The sequence below is a fragment of the Botrytis fragariae genome (assembly GCF_013461495.1).
Source record: "Botrytis fragariae strain BVB16 chromosome Unknown tig00000012, whole genome shotgun sequence".
In the NCBI taxonomy this organism is placed as follows: Eukaryota; Fungi; Ascomycota; class Leotiomycetes; order Helotiales; family Sclerotiniaceae; genus Botrytis; species Botrytis fragariae.
This window is the reverse complement of record NW_023500989.1, coordinates 2173087-2187534: the sequence shown is the minus strand read 5'-3', so window position 1 is coordinate 2187534 and position 14448 is coordinate 2173087. Positions and strand designations below refer to the sequence as shown.

Here is a 14448-nt window from a genome sequence, read left to right as displayed (position 1 = left end):
GATGATCATGGTGACTGCTGCATGTTTTCAACGAATAGCGACTGCTTAAGCAGTAGATAACATGTACACCCGAAACAGACATTACACCCGGAAAAGTGACAATATCGACATGTAAATTGTACTAGCTGATACACTAGAGTTCAGTCGAACATGTACTATTTCTAGAAACTTCTAAAACCATTCGATGTAGTATGAAGGTATTCAGCTCACTGCAAGGGTCACAATGAAGTCGCTCTCAGTGCCACTAAGGGTAGCACACGCAAGCAGGAGACTCAAAACCCAGCAAGAGAAAATCTGCATAAGGAACCAACCCATTATCGCAGACGAGGCATTTCCGTTAGACTTAAGGGAAACGTAGAACTTCATTTAAGATCGTCGCCGTTGCCATCACTATTGTCAATATCCCGTCGAGCCTTTTGTGAACCGGCTCTCTCCACGCTATAAGCTTGGCTTATGGAGACGATTGAAATTGTTTGCATCGATTCTCATGCCATAGGTTTACTCGTAATTGACCCACGGGTGATGGCTTCTCTAACCCACTTTATTGCAGATATATGGGTAAATGGGGTGACCAGGTATCTGCTCATCGAACTACCTTTTTATAGAGTACTTTTGGACCCTTGACGGTATCATTCATGTACAATCATATTCGTGAACGACCAGCAGGAACAGTATCAAGACTATCTTCAATTAGAGAGAATGCCACAAAGTATCAGGCCGAATGTGTAAATGGAAAGGTCAGATTGTTGGTCTAGTTGATGTTGATGTTGAGCCTTCATCAATTGGTAAGAAGTACAAAACGGGCTCGAGAAACGACATTTAGCCTGTCCCACAAAATTAGGGGTCAAGAATCCAAGCCCCGCCACTGGCTCAAGGGATTGGTACCATTAGTGACTAGACACCGCAAGTTCTTAACGATTACTACTAATAAAGATACATACTAGACTCTTAGACTTGGTACGATTAACTTTCTTCACAAAGTATAATCAATCTGAATCATCGAATGTTTATTCGACACAATCTTTTTTGAGCGTCAATTGATTGATTGCTTTTCGTACACTCACTACAGTTTTTCTGTTATTGTACTATCGGCTTCTGCTCATCTGTCCCACGAAACGATCACTTTACAATGTCTTCCTCAAAAACCGTGGCGGCCGCTTCTAAGGAGAAGATAATATCTCGCAGACAAGTCGAAGGTCTCATCGCAGATGGCAGGTCCATCATTATTGTTGATCAGGCCGTACTCAAAGTAGATGCTTGGATGAAATACCATCCGGGAGGAGATAAGGCCATTAAGCATATGGTAGGAAGGGATGCAACAGATGAAGTGAACGCGTGCGTAAAGTAACAATTACTCTTCCGAAATTATCCCAACTAATAGATTCTCTATAGTCTACACTCAGCAGAAACTAGAGCCCTTATGGGAAGGTATCAAATCGGTAAAATAGAAGGTCGTTGGAAGAACTTTGTCCCTCCAATACAATACGGAAAGTTTCGAAGCTACGTCGAAGGCATGTCCGACGATTCCGAAGAAGACGACAATGCTTGCGATGAAAAATCGAGCTCTGAAACCTCAAGACTCCCTTCACCTACATTCGATGAAGATTTCCCAGAAGTGCGCAGAAGAGGGTTGGCTAAAGAAGATCGTCCGGTATCCTCTGCCTCTTCCATCTCATCTGCGCCTGACCTGGACGACGGCATGTCTCATTTCGATGCATTGACTCGAGAACAAATCGATCTAGACCATGCAAAATATCCTTCTTTGGATCCGGATACTCAAGAAGAGATTGTTCAGAAGTACCGTCTGTTGGATCAACGGATGCGTGCAGAAGGCCTGTACGACTGCAATTACACTGCATACGCAATTGAATGCTGCCGATATACTTTCTTTGCCACTATGGCATTCATGTGCTTGAAGTGGGGCTGGTATGGGACAAGTGGGCTGTTTCTTGGTTGTCTATGGCATCAATTAGTGTTCACGGTGCATGATGCAGGCCATATGGGTATCACCCACAACTTCACGATTGACTCGCTCATCGGCATTGGGCTTGCAGACTTCATTGGTGGTCTATCAATTGGATGGTGGAAACGTAACCACAACGTTCATCACATTGTGACAAACTCTCCCGAGCATGATCCAGACATTCAGCATATCCCCTTCTTCGCCGTTACCCATAGATTTTTGAGCTCTCTGACCTCAACTTACTATGAAAAATGCTTAGAATATGACGCATTCGCGAAATTTCTCCTTCCGTACCAATCATACTATTATTATGTAGTACTCTGCTTTGGTCGATTCAATCTCTACCGCTTGTCCTGGGAGTATCTTCTTCGGGGTCTTGGGCCAAAGAAAGGTCCCGCATGGTGGCAACGATGGCTAGAAATTGCCGGTCAAGTTTTCTTTTGGACTTGGTTTGGTTATGGAGTAGTCTATAGAAGTATTCCTACAAATGGTGCCCGAGTTGCATTTGTCTTGATCAGCCATGTGGTCACTATGCCAGTTCATGCTCAGATAACTCTTTCACATTTCTCCATGAGCACGTCTGAACTTGGGCCTCATGAGTCCTTTCCACAGAAGATGCTACGCACGACTATGGATATTGACTGCCCACAATGGCTCGACTTCTTTCACGGAGGTCTCCAGTTTCAGGCTATTCATCACCTTTTCCCTAGGATGCCTAGACACAATCTTCGCCGCGCCCAGAAGCTAGTGTTAGAATTCTGCAATGAAGTAGGCATCCCCTATGCGCTCTATGGGTTTGTAGACGGTAACAAGGATGTCATTGGTAGACTGGAAGAAGTCGGTAGGCAAGCTGCAATCCTGGCTAAATGTCAGAAGAGCATAGTAGAGAAGGGCGATATTCTTCATGGGCACTAGATAAGATAAGTCGCAGAACGGCTGCAATACATTATTTTTCACTGCAATATATGACTCGTCTGATCACACGGAGCTGTGGGTTGACACCGCTTTTCTATGCATTGATATATCGTTTGGAACTGTAGAATCCCGTCTCTGATATCACAACCAGTCATTGTCTAACGTTTCGCGAAGGACCCTGCATACTGCAAGCGATTGAAGACGCAGCGTCCAATACCATTCCATTATAATCTTCCGGGATATCACTCTCCTCCAGAACATTTATATTAGGCCCATTTTATGATTAATTATCGACATATCCAAAATTCAGACACTCGGCCCGAATCCTTAATACAGGATTATGCAGTGACAATTGACTCGGGTCATCTGAGAATTCTTCCAGTATACGGAAAGGTACTTGAGGGTGCGGGCGGGAATGAGCCCGACATGATGGACTGGAACCTAACCCTATGGTTGGTGATCTCTTGCCCATATTCGCGACAATTGGGGACAGTGAAGCTGCTTCCTGCGCACACACCCGTCGAAGTGTTGTATGCCAAGTGCAGGTCATTGAAGGAAGCGAACGAATGGGATTGTAGCTGATATGTTACAGCATCAGGCTCGCGCAAAAGTTGCCAGTTGTGGCATATTTATGTGATTAAAGGCTGCGACAAAGAGTAGACGGACAAGCGGATGAGAAGTATTGAGACGCGCTGCATTGGGATTTTAAAATTCATACAAAGCTTCCAACTCACTCTATAAGACTCTATCTACAATTTCAAGCGAAATCTACATATAACTTCGATGCCCCATCCCTTCGTTAAGACCAAACCTCTCAGTTCTTTGAAACTACACTATACTGTGGAACACCTCTTCAAATCAGCCTACTACCAACTGCATATTGTTGAAGTTCATCACCTTCCTTAAACACAAGGATGGGAAACCGCCATATGACCTCCGAGGCTGCTGCACGTATTGCAAAGTCACATCCTGGAGTAAGTTTACTTGTGTAAACCACGCTAGAACCACAATACTAAACGTTAGTCCAGTCAGGATTTGCGAGAAGATCTGCTCGAGCAGGTCACAGTAATAGCGAACGCGACGCTGAATCTCAATCTGCACGAAACGGCGAGATGCAAGCTCGGAATGGGGAAGGTGAAGCATCGAGCGGTAATCAAAATACGAAGGCAGATCAAATCTTTGTACAAGACGGACAAGAGCAAGGTACTGGAGAAGAACGATGCCCATATTGCACCTCGGAAGCCCTTTGCGCCCGTCATGCAAGCAAGTGGGGCTGGTGTTAGGAGGCGAATGTTAAATATTGCCCGGTTCACTTCCGAGTTATATCAAACGCTTTGAATTGGATTGTTTGCCCATGGTGCTGTGGTTGTTTTCTCTTCGTACGACGGATCGTCCTCATCTCAAAACACGTTTCGTCGTTGGGATCCCAGATTCGCTGCTGAATGGATAATTGATAGGATATATGGGAATTGGCATCTCAATATCCATGCTAAAGTAGCTCAGCTGTTGTGATTCGCAATCTTGAGCACAATGGGGAATGCAGAGGCAAACAACATAACTTGGCCCCTTCAAGTTTGTATCAACTCTTGATACTTGTGATGATCATACATGCACAGACTGCCTAATGAAGCCAACAAGCTTCCTATAACAAAGAGTATCCTTGCCGGTGTACCACAGCACCTTCGAAACTTGGCCAAACTGAAGAATCTAACGGTCGAGGCTGTGATGAAGTTGACTCCTCCGCAAGAAGGCAACAGATCGAGATGGATAATTCAATATCTGCTTTCAATTGAGCCTATGGACCAATCAAGATTATAAATCCAATCAGATACTAAAGCTATTCATTCTTGCATATATTCTGAATCCTTCTACGTCGCGGCGGATGACTTCAATTCTCATTGACTTAATTAGTATCAGGTACTCACGTGTAAGCTTTGACCATTTATATATGCGCTTCGGGCCGTCTTGACTGGGCCCTGATTTCGTATAGTATCCCTCCATAGTACTTACATAATCCGATAACAACCATGCCATGAATTATGAAGCAATTCAAAGGTTGAGTCGACGGCTCTCTTAGTCTCCACGAATGTCTTCCTACATAGGTACTCAACTTGAGGAAAAAGCTGTATGTGTACATTGTATGCGGAGGAGATATTTTTGAGAATACCTTGATTGAATTTTATTGTTATTATTAATTTCGAAAATGGTCGATTGTCGTATAATAATACTGTTTGTCCTATATTTAAAGGCACACATTCTGATTGGGTAGAGCCTTCTATTCTATTGAAGATCACAGATTCCTCCGTCATCAAGCTTTCCTGCCTCGTCGATAACTTGAGATCCACATCCACAGCCTCTCAGGCAAACAACGAATCTCTTCACACTACAAATCCTTCACTTGCAATACGATTCAACATACACTCATCAATCACCACTACTGATAATAATAGATTAGCACATCTCACCGCCTTGAAATACATTCTGTGTTCTGTTCAGCATTCATCTCCTTCGTGAACACAACTCACGGTGCACCCACCATTCACTCATGTGATATCCCCGTTACAGCTAGCTATCCACAGATCTACCCACTTTCTTCGCCATTCTGCTTTGCTTTTGCTTTGCGATATGAGAAGGAGATATTGAGAGAGGGTGTCATCGGAGCAAATTCTTCTCAGGTAACATGAACTTTTAACCTCACCAGTAACTCAAGATGGATCAAAGTATACAACGTGCTCTGAATGATAAGCTTTACGACAAACGGAAAGTCGGCGCCTTAGAGTAAGTTTGATGAGTACCCTACATGTAATAATGTATTAACGGATATCCACAGTCTTGAACGGGTCATTCGTGATCTTACAGCAGCCAAGGAGTTTGATAAAATCAAAAAGATCATCCAGCAACTGTGTAACGATTATGCTTACGCTGTCCACCAGCCGCATGCCAGGAATGGCGGTCTCATTGGTCTCGCTGCTGCTGCTATTGCTTTAGGCCCGGTATGATACAGAGGTGTGTTGGAATTACATGTATCAAGCTGATATTTTTGATAGGACCTCGCAAGATACCTCGACGAAATTGTTCCACCAGTCCTCGCCTGCTTCACAGATCAAGATGCTCGAGTAAGGTATTATGCGTGCGAAAGTATGTACAATATTGCCAAGGTCGCAAAGGGTGAAGTTTTACCTTATTTTAATGATATATTCGACGCTTTATGCAAGGCAAGTCAAACCCAGAATCCGTCAGAAGTATTTTCGAACTAATGGCCGAACAGCTAGGAGCGGACTCAGAACTCTCTGTCAAAAATGGTGCAGAGCTTCTGGATCGTCTGATAAAGGACATAGTATCTGAATCTGCAGCTACCTACGTATCGATTCTTCATACTTCTGATGATTCCATGTCCGATTCTAATAAAGAAACCCTTGAGGATTCCGATGATCTTCCTACAGCCTTCTCCCTGGCTCGCTTCATACCTTTATTAAAAGAACGGATTTACGTGATAAATCCATTCACGCGCACCTTTCTCGTGGGATGGATAACTTTATTAGATTCTATTCCAGATTTAGAACTTGTTTCTTTCCTCCCTGAATTTCTCGGTGGGCTGTTCAAGTTCTTGAGCGATCCAAATCGTGATGTTCACGTGGCTACTCAAGGTGCAATTGAGAGATTTCTTAGTGAAATAAAGCGGATTTCACGCATTAAGAAAGGTATAGAAGAAAGCCGAAAATCGCGCAGCGACACGAAACGAAAACGATCGGGTTCTATGGACAGCGAAGGATCGACGGCACCAGATCTAGGTGGAGAGGACGACTCAGGTATGGATGTAGATGACAAAGACATCAGTAGTGACGACGACTGGGTTCCTGGTCAAGATGTTCACGTAAATCATAAAGAAATTCTTGTTATCCTTACGGCGAATCTGGACACTCCATTGGGTAAGGATAACGTATTTAAATCTTTGACCCAACCAGCTAACATCAGATAGAAGAGGATAGCTTACTTGAATCGCTAAGATGGATTGTTGAATTCCTAGATATCTGCCCTGAAGAAGTCCTTCCATTTGCCCCAAAGATATTGGCACATTTACTTCCAGCTATGGCTAGTGGAGTAGATACCATTCGACAAGCTGCTGCCCGTGTCAACACATCCTTGATGGCTTATGTTGTGTCACTATCGGATGAAGGTGGTGCTACTTCCGAGGCACCTTCCTCAGCCCCTTCAAGATTTCTCGCCATGAAAGAATCAAATCCCACCGAACGAAGAGATTCTTCCGCTACAAATCGTGGCTCCTTGTCCGGGTCTCGTGAGCTTGATAAGAGAGATATAGAAGTACAGACACCCCCACCTCCCTCTAGCAAAGCGCAAACACCTACGCCGCCATACCAGGCACATGTAGATCTCGATTATGCTGCAGCGGTCAGCTCATTAACGTTACTATTTCTTAATGATCACGAAGTAACCAGAGTTGAAGCTCTAAATTGGTTACTTATGCTACACAGGAAAGCACCTAAAAAGCTGCTTGCATTTAACGATGGAATATTTCCTGCTCTTCTCAAAACGCTCTCTGATCCATCGGAAGCCGTTGTGACTAAGGATCTCCAACTACTATCTCAGATCTCGAGAAACAGCGATGATGACTATTTCACTTCTTTCATGGTAAACTTACTTCAACTATTTTCCACTGACAGGAAGCTCCTCGAGACTCGAGGAAACTTGATCATTCGACAATTATGTATTAATCTTAGCGCAGAAAGAATCTACAGAACACTTGCGGATTGCATAGAGAAGGAAGAAGATGTTGAATTTGCAAGCATTATGGTACAGAACCTTAATAATAATCTCATCACTGCACCGGAATTAGCAGATCTTAGAAAAAGACTTCGAAATATTGAGAACAAGGTCCGTGATATCCATAGAACAACGAAAATTCATCTGCTAATAGCTGCATAGGACGGACAAGCTTTCTTCGTCGCTCTCTTCAGGTCTTGGTGCTACAATGCTGTAGCTACCTTCTCACTTTGTCTTTTAGGTCAAGCTTATGAGCAAGCATATAATCTTCTTCAGATATTGTATGCATGAGCAGTCCGCAATCGAAATAATACTAATATCAATAGTGCCGAACTCGAGATGACAGTCAACATGCTTATCCAAATCGATAAACTTGTGCAATTGCTAGAATCACCTGTCTTCACATGTAAGGTGGCTATCTCAAACCACAAATATTGCTAATCGCCCTTTCCAGATCTTCGCCTCCAATTACTAGAGCCCGAAAAATATCCTCATCTTTACAAGTGTCTTTACGGCCTTCTTATGCTGCTTCCACAATCCTCGGCCTTTGCAGCATTGAAGAATAGGTTAAATAGTGTGAGCGCAATAGGCTACCTACACATAGCACCTCGAGCGTACGTACCTTCTTCATCTCGTAATAACAGTGTAGTGGACGCGTTTTCTACCCTTGCTCTCCATCAACGTCAAAAGAGTGGCACAGAAACTCATAGTTCTTCTCCTTCATTTAGCGTTCAGACGACTGCAGGACCGTCAAATTATGACAGGAGTAGCAGATTGAAAGGCAGGGAGGAAAGTGGTATCAGGTGGGGAGAATTACTTGACAAATTTAGAATTGTACAAGAGAGGGCGAGACGGGCGAGAAGGCCTGGTGGGGATATGGATGATGGATTGAGCGGCTTTGAGTCGAGGATGGAGAGTGGTGAGAGTAGGGGTTTCAAAGATTCGACGAGGTTATCTGCACCGTCTCCAGTATCTAAAGATGCGCCAAGTGGAATTCCATCCGGACCACAACATACGAAATCGAGGAGTAGCCTAGGCAAGTTTGGCAGATTGGGAGGAGCGGTTGCAGGGGGTAGACCAAGGAAGTGACTATAGGATAGATGATCAAGCGAAGAACATACACATACTTATACAGGAAAGTTTGGTATTTTGATACAATGGGTATAATATGATGCGTTGTTTTCTGTTTTCATGGGTTCTCTCTATCTTGTAATCACCATCTGCTCTCAAATACAGTTCCCTCGCTATTGAAGATTTCGATCACCCCTAGTATAAAGTCATGAGCTGTGACCATCTTATCATCACGCAATACATTAGTCTTGTTACGTCTACAATCTCTTTCTGCCACTTATCTCTGAAAGTTTCGTCAGTGCCTCGATTGGTCCCAAGATGAGCGATATTGACAAGGACGTGAAATATTCAGTTGCTAGTACCATGCATGAAAACATCAGTCTGTAACAGCTTTAGAAATTTTGCCTTGCTTACCCAAACGTCAAAAACTCCTGGCCAATAGTGTTCCGGAGTTCGCGTAACACTGTCTTGCCTGGTATACGAGCGATTTTGTCGTGTAGTTTTCCATTGTCTGTCAGGGTCACATTTTTCAGCAAGACACTAACTAGTAGATGCGATTTAGCTCACTTCTATTATAGATGTTTAGATGGATGGCCTGAGGCCCTGGATATGAGTTGTGGTTATTGACATCCAGGAAAAAGATGTTCAAGGAGGCTCTTAGGGGGGGTCTCTACCAACATTATAGTTCTACAACTCAACGAGCTTTTCAGAAGCCGACTTGTGATGGAGCACATCTCGTTTTCTTCGGAATTGATACCGTGTAAGCAACTTCAAATGGTCTTGCTAATGCATATTGTGTAATGCTATTGCTAGATTTTCTCGCTGACTTGAATAATGTATTCAGGTGTCTAGTAGGTTGTCAATAATGCGATTGATCTGTGCTCAGTCACTTCTCCTTCATCACGCCTCTTACGAGGGAGGGAAGTCGTGAGCTGTAGACATTCATGATAGCATACAAAGCTAATCGGATATGTTCATAGATTTTCAACAAGTCATCTATGTATCTTTATTTCAGCGCTGACCAGTAGATTTTGAACATGCTTTCGTACCCGAAACTACCCATGTCGAATCCTCCTGTATGCATTTCTCTTCACCAACCATTGGCTGCTCCGTTCAACACACGATCGATTCTGTAGGAACTGTGAAAATGTAGATAAGAAAAATTGCCTTTCAGGTTTGAATACACAAGTCCGCGTTGGAGAGGTACCTGAAAGCTTGTAGGAGTTGTACAGGATTAGAAATATAAGCTTGAAAGTAGGAACGATAAGCGAGGTTCCCAAGCGAAATTTACAAACAAAGAAAAAGTTCCCTAGGTCATTTATAACAAAGTTAAATTTTGAAATGTTAGGAAAAGTTGCCAGGTAATATTTCCGCAAAGTGTCAACCTACATATCTTTTTCTTGTATATTGTGTAGAGAAGCAGACTGGTTCCTCCAAGTAAAAGTGAAGACAGCCTATTCTAAAAGAAATTGCTGAGACACTCATCCACTCTTTGCTGTGGCCGCCAAAGAAAGAACCCCTGAATGATTCGAGTTCAGCAGAGTCAGACTGCCTCTCCATCTCCCACAGCTCCTTCGCACGGCGCTACTCGCTGAAACCATCTCATATTTTGCCACATACTCCCCAGAGAGCCCGCAGCTTCATTCTATGTATTTCCCGGCACTGCGCCCATTTGCCCTGTTTTGGTAACCCTCACTCCACCATAGACTCGTCATCAGATAGGAGGGCCCATCACATAGTTCTTGAGTCAAGAACTCAAGTGCGCTCCTCAGTGGCGTATCCTCAGTAAGTTACCCATTGGAATGATCTGATTTCCCAGTTTCTGGACCATATGCTTCACGATCTTTCGAAACAGATCGAGAACCAAAAACTATGGATACATGCACCATGACAGCCTACAACTTGTGCTTAGTATTTTCGTTTGAGGAATCGTTGCGCAAGGAATGTTTTGTTCATTTTATGAATGTGAGACATATTGGATACGTAGTTCAATCATCAACTTAGAACTCGAAGAGGCCTAAACATTAGGCTTCAGGATTTAGTAGATATACTTATCAGCCTCACTAGAACCATGACCTATGAGTTAAATGTAGCTCGTCGTAGCAAATCGCATAACGAAGGTACTTCTCGATGAATACTTTGAAGTCACGACAATATGGTCACCGAGACAACAAGCAATCGTCGCCGAGAATACAGGCTACATGTCACTCTTCAACTATGACACAGGGAAGCCGGAAAGTTTCATTGAAGCGGAAGGAGTGTATAAGGATTTGTATGATGTGTTAGTGGCGCGTATGGAAAGGTAAAACAAGATCGCCGAGTGATGGGAAAGAAGGCCACCCAAACAAGGTGGATGCGAAAATTTGAAAGTAAAATCACCAGGTCATAGAGCTGCTGCACGATTCACAGCATCAACTACCCAAAACCTTTATCGATATGTATTCAGGGTATCTATACATATATTTCCTCAGTCTAGTTTTTGCCCTCCCTTTATTTCGTCTCATCATGTGTTCTCTTGGTACCTTTGCCTGTGAAGTATGAAATTTTTAGCTTTCTATTCTCTTCTGAACAATGCTTGTTGTACCAAAAACAACGCAAACGCAAACGCAAACGCAAACTTCATTCAATCATAAAAACGCAAAGGTAAAACTCGGAACAATTCGCAAATTTGTTTCAACGCAGGGTGGGTAATCTAACTCTTAACCAAAAGACTGGATCCAGTCATCTCCTCGGGTTGCTTTAAGCCCATAACTTCCAAAATCGTAGGTGCAACATCACCTAGAACGCCTTCATCTGTTTGCTTGAGAGACCAGCCTTGAGGAGCGTTGGCCATAATGAATGGTACTTTGTTGGTTGTGTGCGAAGTCTTTGGTTTACCATCGGCAAACTTCATCTCTTCGGCGTTACTAAGACACGATTTTGTCAGTACGATTCGTAGGAAGAGAGCATTGTAACATGAAACAGAAGACTCACCCGTGATCAGAGGTGATGAAAAGGACATATCCCTCCTTTTTGCAAGTCTCGTAAATCTCGCCAATGGCCTTATCAGTAGCAGCAACACCAATCACTGCAGCTTCATAAACACCAGTGTGGCCAACCATATCGGGAGGTGCAAAGTTGTTCATAACGAACTCGAATTTTCCTTCGGAAATACGCTTGCTCATTTGCTTGGCGACACCTGCAGCACTCATTTCTGGGGCTTTATCGTAAGTAGCAACACTCTTATTTGATGGCACGAGATCTTGCGATTCATCTCTGACCTCAAGAGGGAATACCTTCTCGACACCTCCGTTGAAGAAGAATGTAACGTGAGCGTATTTCTCTGTCTCGGCGACATGAACCTGGTTAACACCTTGAGCACCGAGAGTCTCGGCCAAAACATTACCCATGTGTTGGGGCTTGAATGCGATTTCGAATGGGTAATCGAGCTTGTACTGGGTCATGGTAGTAAGAGTGATGTTCTTTGGGTAGGCGAAGTCTGGTTTTGGCGAACGGTCAACGTCACCAAGAAGTTGGGTGATTTCTCGGACACGATCGGATCGGTAGTTGAAGAAGAAAACTTGGTCGTTATCTAGGGTCATTAGTTTGGTTGATGGGGTTTTTAGAAATCTTGATCCATTTACCTTGGATACGAGCCTCCTTCCCTCCGAGAATAATAGGCTTCAAGAACTCATCATTCTCGCCTTTCTCATACCTTTCCTTAATTGTCTTGACTGGGTCACTGCTCTCCTCTCCTTCGCCGTTGCAAAGACCGCTCAATGCAACTTCGACTCTGTCCCATCTCTTGTCACGGTCCATGGCGTAGAATCTGCCCACCACTGTCGCGACCTCACCAATTCCAATCTCCTTGATATTCTCAAGAAGGGCCTCCATATAACCAGCGCCGGATTTTGGGTCGGTGTCACGTCCATCACCAAAGAAGTGAATGTAAACATGTGGAATTTCGAGCTCCTTTGCGACTTTGAGGAGGGCGTATAAGTGATCTTGCTTGGCGTGCTATTGTTACTCGAGTAAGTACTGTATTTGCCTGTCGATTGGACTAGGGGAGTACCTACAACGCCACCATCCGAGATCAAACCACAAAGGTGAAGGCGGCCATTACCATCCTTGGCTGCCTTGAATGCCTTCATGACAACTTCATTCTTGTTCAGCTCTCCCTTCTTGATTGTTTGATCAATTCTGACAACATCCTGCCATACAACTCTTCCGGCACCAATATTTAAATGTCCAACTTCCGAGTTACCCATGAGGCCTTCTGGAAGTCCAACTGCCAAGGAGGATGCCTCAAGCTTGGTATATCCGTCTGCGTTATTGGCGAAAGCATCCATTACTGGAGTCTCGGCGTTTGTGATTGCATCTCCATCTTTGGGTGAATTTTCACCTGGAACTCCCCACCCATCAATGACAACTGCGCCAAATCATTACAATTAGCCATGAGACTTCAAGATATACAAGTATATAAAATAGTGCAAGTATGTAATCTGGTCTTTTCTTTGTACGAGGTAAAGGGGGTAACAGTTTCTCAGTATTGAGCTGAACTGTTGGAATAGAGGTTCGAGGCATTGCGGGCAAGTCGCAGTATGTACACGCCAAATGGATAGAATGAATCAACAAAGTCCTTTGGGGCAATGGATAGATACATCAATAGATTGAGGATACGTGGAATCTTTTGACGTACTCAGGACAGCTTTATTCTCGACTTGGACCATTTTGGCGAAATGAAATGTTTCGAATCTAATAAATACAGGCTATATCAGCTCCAGCTTCGGTACCACCAAACAAAGAGCCTTAATGACCGAATCTCTTTCTAAGAGAATGAAAAGGGTATTGGGGACTTGATATCAACTTACAAGAGAAAGAACAAATCTGAATCTATCGATAAATTGGGTATGTACAATGAAGACTTGAAGGATTTTTGAATGACTTCAAAAGCAAACAAGTGAATTGTTGAGAAATAACTCCAAGAAGCTTTTCTGCGCTTGTGGTGGGGTGATGGATTTTAGGCCCCTCCAGTGCAAAGCCGTATTTGTGAAACCGCCGCGATAAGAGCGAACCTGCCTTGCTCTTCTTAGCTAGCACAAGGACTAATCGGACCTCTCCACATCCAATCAATAACACATACACATACGTCGGGATACATTTGAAGCTTTGAAGATACTTAAGAATCTTCGACTCGGGTCCAGCCATTAACATTCGTCAACGATACGAAAGCTTGTTCAGCTCCACGATCGTTGATTTAGTAAAAATGACGAGTACTCCATCGCAAGCCACACCTTCTCAAATCCCCCGACAATGATTCTCCCTGAGGGTCTCACCGCAGACTATATCGACACAATCCCCGTTCTTTGCGAAACAATTTCTCGTCTTCAAAACTTCTCTCCAAGCAATCCGTCCGCAGCTTCCCCACCGGGCGCGACTCCTTCGTTCAATGCAAACAGTACAGGGCCATTGAATATCAAAGATATTTATGCTGCGACCGATGGCATCAAACATAAATTACAAAAGGCGAGAGTGGGTGTAAAGAGCATGCCAGATATGCATAGGACTATTGAAGACCAGGAGGAGGAGATAAGAGAGTGCGAAGAGAAGATTGCACAGCAAAAAGAGGTGTTAAATTTGTTGATGAAAGTAGGATTGAATATCAAGAAAGAGCGAGAAGAGAGAGGATCAGGAGATAAAATGGAAACTTGAAAGAATGGATAGTATGCAAGAGGAAA

At 43.6% G+C, this 14448-nt stretch overlaps 8 protein-coding genes across 8 annotated transcripts; 6 read left to right on the top strand and 2 right to left on the bottom strand.

Annotated features, from left to right (window-relative positions):
• Positions 1-1129: 1129 nt before the first annotated feature.
• On the top strand, positions 1130-2878 carry Bfra_002899 (putative fatty acid desaturase protein; the record flags this gene model as incomplete). The annotated part of the gene is made up of 2 exons (XM_037333312.1): positions 1130-1335; positions 1393-2878. The coding sequence occupies 2 exons, from the start codon at positions 1130-1132 to the stop codon at positions 2876-2878; spliced, it is 1692 nt and encodes a 563-aa protein (XP_037195440.1).
• A 279-nt stretch (positions 2879-3157) lies between these two features.
• Bfra_002898 (uncharacterized protein) lies at positions 3158-3460 on the top strand (the record flags this gene model as incomplete). Its single annotated transcript, XM_037333311.1, is given in 2 exon segments — positions 3158-3259; positions 3272-3460. 2 exon segments carry the CDS (start codon positions 3158-3160, stop codon positions 3458-3460), a joined length of 291 nt encoding a protein of 96 aa, XP_037195439.1.
• Positions 3461-3792: 332 nt separating this feature from the next.
• Bfra_002897 (uncharacterized protein) lies at positions 3793-4161 on the top strand (the record flags this gene model as incomplete). Its single annotated transcript, XM_037333310.1, has 2 exons — positions 3793-3852; positions 3907-4161. 2 exons carry the CDS (start codon positions 3793-3795, stop codon positions 4159-4161), a joined length of 315 nt encoding a protein of 104 aa, XP_037195438.1.
• A 203-nt stretch (positions 4162-4364) lies between these two features.
• Bfra_002896 (uncharacterized protein) lies at positions 4365-4696 on the top strand (the record flags this gene model as incomplete). The annotated part of the gene is made up of 2 exons (XM_037333309.1): positions 4365-4372; positions 4495-4696. 2 exons carry the CDS (start codon positions 4365-4367, stop codon positions 4694-4696), a joined length of 210 nt encoding a protein of 69 aa, XP_037195437.1.
• Positions 4697-5588: 892 nt separating this feature from the next.
• Bfra_002895 (putative protein vac14) lies at positions 5589-8749 on the top strand (the record flags this gene model as incomplete). Its single annotated transcript, XM_037333308.1, has 8 exons — positions 5589-5656; positions 5709-5871; positions 5926-6093; positions 6147-6807; positions 6858-7771; positions 7823-7941; positions 7987-8066; positions 8115-8749. 8 exons carry the CDS (start codon positions 5589-5591, stop codon positions 8747-8749), a joined length of 2808 nt encoding a protein of 935 aa, XP_037195436.1.
• A 239-nt stretch (positions 8750-8988) lies between these two features.
• Bfra_002894 (uncharacterized protein) lies at positions 8989-9411 on the bottom strand (the record flags this gene model as incomplete). Its single annotated transcript, XM_037333307.1, has 4 exons — positions 8989-9112; positions 9146-9275; positions 9299-9334; positions 9360-9411. The coding sequence occupies 4 exons, from the start codon at positions 9409-9411 to the stop codon at positions 8989-8991; spliced, it is 342 nt and encodes a 113-aa protein (XP_037195435.1).
• A 1810-nt stretch (positions 9412-11221) lies between these two features.
• Bfra_002893 (putative 2,3-bisphosphoglycerate-independent phosphoglycerate mutase protein) lies at positions 11222-13440 on the bottom strand (the record flags this gene model as incomplete). The annotated part of the gene is made up of 6 exons (XM_037333306.1): positions 11222-11259; positions 11429-11637; positions 11705-12302; positions 12355-12727; positions 12787-13139; positions 13410-13440. 6 exons carry the CDS (start codon positions 13438-13440, stop codon positions 11222-11224), a joined length of 1602 nt encoding a protein of 533 aa, XP_037195434.1.
• Positions 13441-14023: 583 nt separating this feature from the next.
• Bfra_002892 (putative microtubule-associated protein) lies at positions 14024-14422 on the top strand (the record flags this gene model as incomplete). The annotated part of the gene is made up of 1 exon (XM_037333305.1): positions 14024-14422. The coding sequence occupies one exon, from the start codon at positions 14024-14026 to the stop codon at positions 14420-14422; it is 399 nt and encodes a 132-aa protein (XP_037195433.1).
• Between the last annotated feature and the right edge of the window lie 26 nt (positions 14423-14448).